Genomic DNA, 13,063 nt, shown 5'->3' with positions numbered 1-13,063 from the left:
TGTATGTTTCACTTTTATTTTCTAATATGTATCATGCCTGCTAATTAAGTATTCTAGTATTTTAAACATAGATATGCATTATTCTTGATTCCCAATCTGTAACGAATACAGATTCCTAAAGATCCAACAAAAATAAAAAAATTACAACGACTCCATTTGATTTAGGAATTTTTATGACTCAAAAAGTATGACATTCACTGTCATACAAGCTTCTGTAAAACAATTTCTTTGACATTAGAAAAAAATGCCCATTTCAACTATAATCGTTCTAAATTTTTATTTTTCTTTGTAACAATTTGTTCGGGAGTTAGTGACTGTGTTTCGTGTACGTTTCTTCGGCAAGACGTGTCGCATAAACACAATGTCTTCAGTATTAATCCTTACTTAGTTCGTGAGCGAGACGGATTACAACCTGCATGAGGCTTCGTTCACTGAACGACAATGTATAGATAGAATATAAACTGTTTGTTAAAATTCAAAAATCATTAATACCATTTCCGATAATTTAGGACCGGCCTTTTCATAAGTCTATTCATATCTGCGCTCAAATCCTTTATATCTCTCACACACTCAATTCACCTCTTAGATCAACAAAAAATATCAATATTTTATACATATTCGCAAGTATTTCGATTACATTATTTAATCTAACGCCAAAAGTCGTCGTAATTATCAGCTCCGTTGGTACATGGCGACCCTGACAGTACGCGGGCAGGATCGTCATGTTAGGATCGTATAGTCTCTTTTAACTATTTTACATCCATTGTATTTATTTTTTTGCTTCATATATCTACGTCTACATAAAGTACATGTTGTGTAAATATAAATATAGCCTGAATCTATTTCGAACGGATATTTAGAGATCCCGGGTTAGATAAGCCGCGTATAATTCGATACTGTTCCATATATTTTACACTCAGACGCTAAGCTAATCCGTCTGCAGATGAATTGATAAATATTTAATTTCAAAATGTTCTTGAGATGTATGCTTGTGCCATGAACTTAGCGATTTGTTAAATATATTATCTAATAATAATCTTTGACAGGTACGTTAAGACTGCACTGCAGTTGTTGAAACCGCAAATGCAGTTGACACAACAAAAACCCTGGGCCGGCGTGGGTCATGGCCTTTATTTGTGCATGGATAAGCCATGAACAATAAAAGCTAGTACCCTAACAGTGGGGACAGTATAATGATGATTATCTAACAATGTATTCGTTAATTAGTCAAATTCAAATTATTTATTCAGAAATTAGACCTTCACAGGCACAAGCTTCAAACTACTGGCATTTCGGAACGACCAATGCTTAGAAGAAATGCCGAAAGAAACTAATATCAACAGTGTTGGTCCTTATCATGTCAGAAGGGCTTACCATTATTATTTCTTACATATTTTTTTCTATGATTGGTTAGAAAATTATTTAAAAGTAAGTTAGTATATTTTCAAATTCAATTAAATGATGGAGATAAGAAATAGAAGAGAAATTTTATTTATTTTTTCAAATATGTATAATAAATTTATTTATTTATTTATTTGAAAATATACTAACTTATTTTTAAATAATTTTCTCTCTTTCGCTCTCTAATAGGTACTCCGCCTGAAAAAGATTGCGTATTATTTTAGGACTGTAGTCACTTGTCTGATACCAGTAACGTTTGGATGTACTGTTGTTACACGTCAGCTCTCTCAACCCTTAGTACGACATAGTAAGAACATGGAGTTTCCCTTTTCTAGTGCGAAAAGCACACGCACACCTACTAATAAATCATCATCATCACAATCAGAAAAACATCATTTTCCAACATGACCCGACCGGGGATCGAACCCGGGACCTCTCGGTTCAGTGGCAAGCACTTTGCCACTGCGCCACCGAGGTCGTTTTAAGTCACATTAGCATGCCTATAATTAACATCGTCTGTGCCTTACTCCTTTAAAAAAAAAAAAGATGACATTAACATATAAAAATAAAATATTATTTTCTATGTCATTAATTTGTGCTTGCAATAGTTATCGATTATTATTATTTACTTATTCAAGTGATTAACCCAAGAGCAACTAACAATCACAATAACTTTTTTCTGTATCATTAGTTACGCCTGTAACATAGAATATTTTTATTTATTTACTAGCTTTTGCCCGCGGCTTCGCCCGCGTGAATTTCATAGTAAAATCTCAGTATTTTTTTATCGCGTACTCTGTAAGACTGGTAAACATGCATGATTCAAATTCGCATTTTTTCTCATCTTTAGTTCAATTTCCTGTTTCCCGCTGCGTGTCTCGTCCCGCAAACTTGTCCAATCCCGCTTCCTGCTATGTAACGTAAAGTAGATATCCCGTACCGTTTCCTACATATTGTGCCATCATATTTTTTGCAATGTGTCCCGTCCTGTTTCCCACTACGTGTCTCCTTCCCATTTCCCGCTTTTTGCAACGCGTGCCGTCCCTTTTTCTATGACGTTTTACGTATTACTATTACTGTTATTTACTACAAAAAGTAAATGTGCCAATTTCAGCAGCTTTTTATCTTGAAAATTGTGTTAAGTCCCATTCAATTCACCCTCCTTTCACCCCCATTTTGAAGAGGTTGAGGTTCCTGATTTCAGCTTCCCGTCCAGCAGTTTCGGGTGTACGTTGTCTGTCAGTCAGTCAGTCAATCACTCAGTTGCGAAAGAGTTTTATACTGATATATTGATACTTACTGCGCCCAAAATCCACCCACCCACCCTCTTCTGTTATCCTCTCTCACTACCCAAAGGTTGGCTGGAAGATATTGCTTAGCAATAGGCCCACCATATGTATGCACAATTTGTATTATTTTACTAATATTACTATAGTACTAATATTGTTTTTATGGGCAATAAATATATTTGGTACTGTATTATAAATTTAGTTTTAATAAAGAAAGAAAGTAGACATAGAAAGTCACTCTGACAACTGATAATATTTTTTGTATGAATACAACGAAAATAAATAAAATTACCTTGTGCACGTAAGTATCAAGTAAAACTCTTACGATTTCGTTGGGGGCTATGGATAGAGATTTAAAAATTTTAGTGGCGCCATCTAGTGTTTTATTTCGGAAGTATAATATTTATATCATTTTGTCAGACAAAATCGAATCGAAACCATAGCGCGTTTTAAAAGTCTTGGTGGCGCCATTTATTATCTTTATGTTTTAAACTAAAATATAACAAAAATAAGTTGAAAAAAGGTATCAAACCTTCTAATTATATCTATATCAGACTTTCATCGATAAAAAAATAAATTATATTCTGTTTACACCTTTCTACAAAATATTAATGTAAATCGGCTCCGTGGATTGTTCTTTTAATTTTCCTACAGGACCCTCCTCATTTTCTGGGATGAAATGTCTATAAGATGTTAACCCGGGATTCCGAAGTATTTTTTATTTGTAATTAGTTTTTCAATTATTCTACGGAAACCTGACCATTTACCGGGATGAAACGTATTTAAGATGTTAACCCGGTATATACGGTATCTACATACCAAATTTCAAGCAAATCTGTCCAGTAGATTTAGAGTGATGCGCGTTCAGACAGATAGACAGACAGACAGACAGACAAATTTATTATTAAAATATTTTCGTCATCTATATCAGTAACTAAGTATATTCCATGAAGAATTTTAAAAAAATATCCAATGTACAAATTGGGCCTTTTTTCAATTTTATTATATGTATTGATGATTTAAGCAATTAACCTAAGAGTTAAAAACAAAACAACTACATTAACGACGGTTCATCGGGTCTAGATATTTCGTGGATGTTGTGCTAAATATGCGCCTCACTCATGTTTACACATCAGGAGACTCTGGTGAAAATTGGATTGTCCACCCGGCCTTCTACAAATTTACTGCATGCATTTTAGCGAACTGCATTATGGAAATTTGTTGCTGATGATGTAAATTATAACTACGTATGTAAGTGACTCATGTATAGTTAGTTTTCATCGACCACCACATGCTTCCGGTGAAGGAAAACATCGTGAGGAAACCTCCATACTGATTGATTATTATTAACTTGTCTGTAAAATGGAGGAGGCAATGGCAAACCACTCCATTAATAATACCAAGAAAGTTGTAGTGTGTTTCATTTCACGTAATAACCATGACCCTCAGCCATGAGGAATACGACTATGAAGAAGAATAAGGGGTGACTTTTTATACATTAGTATAAAAGCAATTGGCAAGTTAGTATAAAATAAAATTATTTTATACTAACTTGCCTTGCCGGCGGCTTCGCCCGCGCATATTTCCCACAGAAACAGTTTTTCCGGGATGAAATATATCCTATGTCCTTCTCCATACTTCAAACTACATGTATGCAAAATTTCAGGAAGATTTTTGTATACACAGAGTGTGAAGAAGTGACAAACATAGGACAATTATAGGATACGTACTCAGTCACGTGATACAGTAGATACATCAGTACTGAACAACTTTTAATACGGGAGCAATACCGAAATCGTGAAAGAAAAGTCAACTGTCCTCAAGTTAGGTATTTGATATTGTATGGAATAGCATTTTTTTTCGCGATTTATTTGAAAGTTTGTAAGAAAATATGTTTGTTTCTAAATTTAAGCAAGTTTTTAAACCTACATCACCCCACTGCTAATAGGCTTGTAATTACTGCATTTAAACTATATTAACACGAAAAATCGAACTTCAGCAAGGAAAACAAGATGAGATCGGTAGACTCGCGTCTTCTCTCCGATGCAAATGATATTGGATCTAAGCGTTTTGAATCTAAAATTCAAAATCCTCTGGGTGAATCTATTAACTCAAGCGGAACTGGCAAATGATTGGATTTATCGAAAAACTCGACTTGAATTTGTTTGACTCGCTTATTGGATGAATGTGCATTTAGTTTGAAGTTAAAAAAAAGGATAAAATAAATAATTAAACACTGTTCTGAAATGTATATAAATCATATTTTTTAATATTCTATTGTTAGTTACATTAATCATCTATAACGTTAAGATTTAAATGAAAGAAAAGAAATCTGTGAATGCATAAATTTTATTTGACAAAATTTATCAGATCATCGATGTGCTCTCAATCTCATTTTAAGTACCTAACTAACGAAAAGAAGGAAACCCACAACTCTTTTAATTTTATCGGGTTTCAACACGTATTTTTATAAGACACAACATTTTTCAACTAGAAATATTTTAAAAACTAACATCAAAAGTCTTTTCATCGCCAACAAAGGGAAACCACTACGTCGCCATTTCCTCACGCCGTATATTTTCCATTTTTTATCCCCTCTGTCATACGCAGAGCGAGTTTCTGATATCAAGACCATAAAATGCACTTAGGAAGCTCACACGATAAAGGTGTCTTTACACTGGTTTTTTATACACACCCTCACTTTCATATCTCTTTAGAATGCCAATTTTTAGTTGCAATAGGTAGCTTACCGATAGACAGACTACGCACTTACTATTGGACGTAGAAAGCTGGAATTGAATCTGGTCTGTAGAAGAGTAGGAGCAAAGGAGAGCACTTAGAGAGGGATAAAATATTCTAAAATAATAAGTACATTTTTGTAGTGGCTAGGTCTTCTTCGCTTTAGCCCATAGCCACATAAGAACGAATTTTGGGTGACGTGCTAGCATTTCTGTTCTCACCATCGAATCACATAGCGAACCACCAATCACATTGCGTCATTGTGACGCAACGACGACTACACTGCAATGTCATTGGTTCGCTGCGTCACATTTCGAATCGATTCGATGGTGAGCAGTGAAAATGCAATGCGCACTTCGCCCTCAGAGCGTATACTAATGGCAGAGCGAGTGTATTCTTCTTATCGTTATGACTATTTATATAATACTAGCTTTTGCCCGCGGCTTTGAACGCGTGAATTTCATAGCAAAATCTCAGTAATTTTTTTATCGCGTACTCTGTAAGACTGGTAAACATATATGATTCAAATTCGATTTTTTTCTCATCTTTAGTTCAATTTTCTGTTTCCCGCTGCGTGTCTCATCCCGCAAACTTGTCCAATCCCGCTTCCTGCTATGTTATGTAAAGTAGATATCCCGTACCGTTTCCTACATATTGTGCCATCATGTTTTTTTGCAATGTGTCCCGTCCTGTTCCCCACTACGTGTCTCCTTCCCATTTACCGCTCCTACTCCCACTCGAGCTTACTGCAACGCGTGCCGTCCCATTTTCCATGACGTTTTACGTTCCGGTTTTTTATTAACCACAAACGTAAATTAAACATTTTTTTGTATTTACTATTACTGTTATTTACTACAAAAAATAAGTGTGCCAATTTTCAGCTTTTAATCTTGAAAATGGTATTAAGTCCCATACAATCTTTCACCCCCCTTATGAAGGGGTTGAGGGTTAATTGTCAAAAAAATCTGAAACACGTATTCATTACTTTGTTGTAAAACAATCAAAATCCAAATTTTCAAGTCACTAACTCCAACGGTGTAGAACTTTCATATTTACAGATTTCATCCCTTTCACCCCCTTCGGAGTAGAATTTCCAAAAATCCTCTCTTAGTGCTCACTTACACTCACCTACATGCCAAATTTCAGCTTCCCGCCAAGCAGTTTCGTATGTATGTGGTGTATGTTGCCTGTCAGTCAGTCACTCAGTAACGGAAGAGTTTTATACTGATATACTTCTTGATACATACTGCGCCCATTATATCTATATCAGACTTTAATCGATAAAAACAATTTGTTTATATTCTGTTTACACCTTTCTACAAAATTTTAAAGTAAATCGGCTCCGTGGATTATTATTTTAATTTTCCTAAAGGACCCCCTTCATTTTCCGGGATGAAATATCTATAAGATGTTAACCCGGGATTCCGAGGAATTTTTGATTCATAATTAGTTTTTCAATTATCCTACGGGAACCTGACCATTTACCGGGATGAAACGTATCTAATTTTCCTACAGGACCCTCCTTATTTTCCAGGATGAAATGTCTATAAGATGTTAACCCGGGATTCTGAGGCATTTTTGATTCATAATTAGTTTTTCAATTATCCTACGGAAACCTAACCATTTACCGGGATGAAATGTATCTAAGATGTTAACCCGGTATATAAGGTACCTACATACCAAATTTCAAGCAAATCGGTCCAGTAGATTTCGAGTGATGCGCGTTCAGACAGACAGACAAAAAATTCCAAAACTATATTTTCGCCATCTATATCAGTAACTAAGTATATTCCATGAAGAATTAAAAAAATATATCCAATGTACAAATTTGGTCTTTCTTCAATTTTATTATATGTATTGATGATGATGTGGTCATTTTTATTGCTTTATCGTTGGTCTTGTAGTGGGGCCTAGATGGTATAAGAAGTGGGATAGTCAGAGTTGTCAGTCATAGGTGAGCCATTGATTGACCAGCACCACAGCCATATAGAGGTTGTGGTTAGAGAAGCCCCACTTCAACCAGTTCTCGTGGCATCTCCCAACCCCAGCCCGGAGTCTGTTGAAAGACTTCCAGGTTGCCCAGGGGAGTTTATTGTTGGAGCTTGCCGGCAGGTGTGAAATCGGAATGAAAGTCAGAAAATTTCTGTGCCGTACCTATTCTTTATTTACTTCCTTTTATTATAAAGTGGTAAGCGTTTGTGAGTTTGTGTTTGAGACGGGTAATATCCGAAACTGCCGAACCGATTTCAAAAATTCTTTTAATGTTAGAAAGGTACGTTATCCATTATTGCTATAGGTTATATTTTATCTCACAATTCCCACGGGAGCGAAGTACTGGGCAACATCTAGTCTAGTATAGTATATGGTGTCGAACCCATTGTCTTCCTATAATGAGTACTCTCGATGAAAAGCCATTAGGGAGCTTCGCGCAGCCTCAATTGTTCTCGTAAACCTTTAGCTTTGTCATTATTTTTTTCTATATTTTGTTTCCAATTTAGTTGTAATATGAGAGTGATTAAGAAAAAATATTCTTTAATTTTTTATCACTCGGCCGAACTAGCATGGTCTCGATAGCTCAGTGGTTAAGAACACCTGTCTCGGATTGACAGGGACTTGGGTTCAATTCCAGCTCAATTTTAGAATTTTTTCATCTCAATATTAATTTTCAAAATTAGTTTTATAAAAGCATATTATTATGTAGGTACATGCATAACATAACAATTTTAGTTGATGTTTCGTGTACTTCTATTTTCTTCACAATGCACGTTTATCTTACGCCACCTTACTTTGTGCATTAAATTATTTTCTTTCAAATTCTTGGTTGACTGGAAGAAATCCCTTTCTGGGATAAGTCCGCCTTTGTGCGCGTCTCTTTCTTTATTTTACTACTTTCTCTGTATGTGTTTTCTTCATGCAATAAAGAGTTTACAAATAGTAAACCAATTTAAATGAATATTCTAGCATCAATCCTTTTAAAAAACCAAGAAGACCATTATTAAAGAGATTTATTCCTCCAATAAAGTGAACTAAAATATTAATTGGTTGCTTGTTAGAGTTAGTCGCGGAGTTTGCGATCCGAGATTGCATTTAAATGTCCTTTGAATTACATTTTCCATATTGCATCATTAGAAATGTAAAATTAAGGTTTTTTATTAGTATAACTTTAAATTTGACAGACATACTGGAATTTCAAAAAATAATCTATACTATTATTATATAAAGGTAATGGTTTGTGGTAATGTTTAAGGCGGGGTAATCTTCGAAACTACCAAACCGATTTCAAAAATTCTTTCACCATTAGAAAGGTACATTATCCAAGATGGCTATAAGCTATATTTTAACTCAAAATAATTAAAAATCCCACGGGAGCGACCGGGGCTTCGCTCTCGCAACATCTAGCAGTAAATAAACCTGTATTTGCGCTAGGTTTCCTCGAATAGGGTCCATAATGGATTATTTAAGATTAGATTCTTTATTATTCACTTTATACTAAAACTTCGCGACAAAATGAGAACCTCTTACTTTCTTTGAACCTACTAGTGTGTACTAACAGGTTTTCTCGTCCAATTCATAACCTCTCCTATAGCTTCTGATATTTTGTATACATATGTGTAAGGTGCATATACTTACGGATAGTTAATAATGTGTAATGTATTACATTTGTTTTCAAAATCTAAATTTGTTTAAATTAATTTAAAACAACTTTTTACACACGATTGTTATTCATAGTGGTAGACTCCAAGGATGGGCTATATTCTAACTTAGACAAAGAAAATAATCCATTCAATAAGTATCAAATTCAAATTCAAATCATCAAAATTCATTCTTTATTCAATTTAGGATGACATACATCACTTATATATATTATAAACGGATACTGTTCCCAACAAAAGACGTTCTAACTTTTGCCAACCGATGCCCGGGGACAGACAATTTATCTTTATTACGTAAGGCTTTATCAGTGTAATCACCAACTTTTTTTCCGGACATGCATAATGTTGTCAAATATGTATTGTGAGGGTAAAGTGAAAATATTGATATCTTTATCACAAATGGAAACAAAATGTAACATTAATAATAAAATTCCGAGCCACCAATACTCGAAGTAAAACACTGGAAATTGCAGCTGCAATTTTATTTATCAACAATATTTCGAATCGGCTTTCGATTTATTGAATTCTCAATGAATCCTGAGCAAATGAATCGTCTATATTTTATGGAGTACGCTAGCTTGAACGACGTTTAAATCCTACTAATAATTTAAATGCGAAAGTTTGTGACGATATGTGAATGTATGTATGTTTCACGCAAAATCTATTGGATCTATTGTTATGAAATTTGGTACACGGATAGAATATAACCTGGAATAACGTACTTTTAATCCCAAAATTCCCACTAGAGCGAAGCCCCGGGGTGCAGCTAGAATAATGAAATGTCGGAAAGTGACCACATAACATTTGATACAGACATTTAAAAAAAATAGACAAAGCGTTATTTAATCTCTGGCATTTCCTTTTACGAAATCAATACCTGTGCTAGGAAATTCTACTCTTCTATGAATGTTTTTATTATGATTCTTATTATAATTCATTGAATTCAAATGTAAGACTGAAACCTGGTTATAATTTCTACTAAACCTGGTTATACTTTCAGCTTGCAAATTATGAATTATATAACCTGCCATACCTTGATTTTATATTGACGTCACATAATCTATGCCAGGAATTGAATGGTCTCATACATCGTTATCTGATTATCTAAGATCTGGTCCAATCTGAACTCACGAATAAAATACAACAAAACAAGAACCTTTACAAAATACTCACTCTTACTAATAACACTCTTTTTATGAGCATATTCAATGTATTTAACATTCCATCTAGGTACGATTTATATCCAAGAATAAAAACTGTTAATCTCCTCTCACTTGCTAAAACAAGTCTTGAAACTTTAAAGTTTCCGCTTCGTCTTCAGCAATTTGTTTTGCAGTTGTGTAATTAAAATCTTTAAATGATTATACTAAGCTTTTTAGCTTTTATACTTGAGATAAAAATAAATTTCCTATAGGTAGTCTTTTTTCATATAGATTTATCTGTTGTGGGATAAAATCATCCGATTTTTCCTACAATGGGATAATGCAAATCAGACGCGTTTATAATCTTAGCATTTATTCGTATATGATGACCTCGGTGGCGCAGTGGTAAAGTACTTGCCTCTGAACCGAGAGGTTCCAGGTTAGATCCCCGGTCGGGTCATGATGGAAAATGATCTTTTTCTGGTTGGCCCGCGTCTTGGATGTTTATCTATATATGTATTTATTATAAAATATAGTATCGTTGAGTTAGTATCCCATAACACAAGTCTCGAATTTACTTTAGGGCTAGCTTAATCTGTGTGATTTGTCCTTATATATTTATTATATTTATTTATATTCATTACCTACTACTTTTATTTAGCCTTTACTTGTAACTTCACATATGGAGTCTGAGATGATTATTATAATAATAAAGCGCATACTACACAAAATATATAATAATTCATCATTTATAGTCTACTAGATGTTGCCCGGGGGCTCCGCTCCCGTGGGAATTTTGAGATAAAAATATAGCCTATAGCTATCTTGGATAATGTACCTTTCTAATGGTGGAAGAATTCTTGAAATCGGTTTGGTAATTTCAGAGTTTACCCGCCTCAAACATACAAAGTGGCAAACTCACAAACGCTCTTTATAATAATAGTATAGATAAACAACCGAATTTCTCCACGGACTGGTGACCTCACTGTTCATCACCTATACGGATGGGTCACGGGGACTTTCAAGTACTGATGTCTTCACTGTGTGTTCCAGCTTTAAGGGTGTGAGAGGTGTGATGTATGTAGGTTAGTTTATAATAAATGGTGGGGGGTAGTCTAAGTAGCTTGGTTGTGAGATGTCATTTTATAAACCAGTCCGGAATAAATGCTTGTTACGTACGCCCGCGTTTCAGTTAGCTCCGCGACACCGTTATCCCTCAGGACTATCGACCGCTATATCACATTGGCGAACGAGGATTAGTACCAATATTTACGCGTGCAGGTTAGACATCGCAATTATGTCGATTGGTAAAGTGCGGGAGTTCGACGTGAAGAACGGGGCGTGGTCGTCCTACGTGGACAGGCTCGAGATGTACTTTACAGTGAACAGTGTGAAAAATGAACTCAAAGTGCCTACTTTAATTGCGGTAATGGGTGACGAAGCTTACGAACTATTATCGAATCTAGCCAGCCCTAAGAAACCAGCGGAACTAAGCTACGAGTGTGCGGTCAGATTATTACGTAATCACCTCCAACCGACCCCGTCGGCACTGGCAGAGCGGTTCAGATTTCGGCAGAGAAGGCAAGCGGCGGACGAGAATGTGGCAAGCTACGTGGCGGAATTAAAAAAGTTGACACGCTATTGTAAGCTGGGGGACGGATTAAACGAAAACCTTCGGGATCAATTCGTGTGCGGCTTGAGGAGTGATCTCATCCGGCAGAGGTTATTTGCAGAGGATGACACGCTCACGTTTACTAACGCGGTGAAGTTAGCCAGCTCATTAGAAGCCGCGGAACGCGACGCAGCTGCGGTTGACGCGACAGGAGCCGCAAGCCGGGAGCTATCGGCGGATGTGCATGCTCTGGCGGTCAGCAGCGGCAAGCAGCGGCGGGAGCCACGGGCGGCGGGCCGAGCCGGGCGCGGTACACATGGAGGAGCGGGAGCGCAGCGGGCGGAGGTCGCCGGAGCGAACCTTAGCGGCAACAAGATTGCGAGGAGTGGCAGTCGGGATACACACAGTGGACAATGTTATAGCTGTGGGGGAGTGGGCCATTATCGGGAAGAGTGTCGATTTAACCAATACACCTGTAGCAAGTGCAAGCGGGTGGGGCACCTCAGGCGTGTGTGCCCGGACCAGAGGCAGGGGCGAAGAGCAGCTGTACACTATGCCGCAGGAGAGGAGGAGCCAGAGGACGAGAATCTGGACAGTTGCGGGGAGGATTTTCACCACTTATGCCTGAACGATTATAAGGCGGTGAGTGTGCCCGTTGTCATAGAAGGTCATACAATTTATATGGAAGTGGATACTGGTACGGCTGTATCCTGTATAAGCCGAGGAACTTATAATAAATATTTAAAACATTTAAAGATTGAGGCTAGCAACGTCATTTTAAACTTTTACGATGGTTCTAAGCTTAAGCCACTAGGTGTCATTAGACCAACTGTGAATTATAAGGGTGTTCATAATAATTTAGAGTTATTTATTATCGATGGAGGGACGACCTCACTGTTAGGACGGCAGTGGTTATCAGAATTAAAAATAAAGTTACCAATGTTTACAAATTGTAATAATATGATAGGTGCAGATAAGAGCCATATACAAATGGATCATGAGTTGAAAAAATTGTTCAACAGATATAAGGAATTATTCAGCGGAGGTTTGGGCACATACACGGGGGGCAAGGCGACTCTGAGGGTTCGGGAGAGCGCGGTACCGGTGTTCCACCGCGCGCGGCCGCTGCCGTACGCGCTGCGCGACCGCGTCGACGCGCAGCTCGATCAGATGCTGCGCGACGGCGTCATCGAGCCCGTCGACTGCTCCGAGTGGGCCTCACCTCTC

General features: G+C 36.7%; 2 protein-coding genes across 6 annotated transcripts in view; both read left to right on the top strand.

Moving 5' to 3' along the window:
• The window catches only part of Pde1c (Phosphodiesterase 1c), a 305,826-nt gene that overhangs the window by 72,991 nt on the left and 219,772 nt on the right, over positions 1-13,063 (top strand). The window lies entirely within an intron of this gene.
• LOC135309720 (uncharacterized) lies at positions 11,295-12,990 on the top strand. Its single transcript, XM_064435977.1, has 2 exons — positions 11,295-12,478; positions 12,859-12,990. The coding sequence occupies exons 1-2, from the start codon at positions 11,360-11,362 to the stop codon at positions 12,862-12,864; spliced, it is 1,125 nt and encodes a 374-aa protein (XP_064292047.1). The 5' UTR covers positions 11,295-11,359; the 3' UTR covers positions 12,865-12,990.

Source organism: Plodia interpunctella, chromosome 1 (assembly GCF_027563975.2).
Source record: "Plodia interpunctella isolate USDA-ARS_2022_Savannah chromosome 1, ilPloInte3.2, whole genome shotgun sequence".
NCBI classification, from domain to species: Eukaryota; Metazoa; Arthropoda; class Insecta; order Lepidoptera; family Pyralidae; genus Plodia; species Plodia interpunctella.
The sequence above is the reverse complement of the archived record's forward strand: the minus strand, read 5'-3'. Positions and strand labels throughout refer to the sequence as shown.

Bases quoted from the DNA above. Each gene is read 5' to 3' on its own strand.
- LOC135309720 (XM_064435977.1), top strand. From the start codon at position 11,360: ATGTCATTTTATAAACCAGTCCGGAATAAATGCTTGTTACGTACGCCC.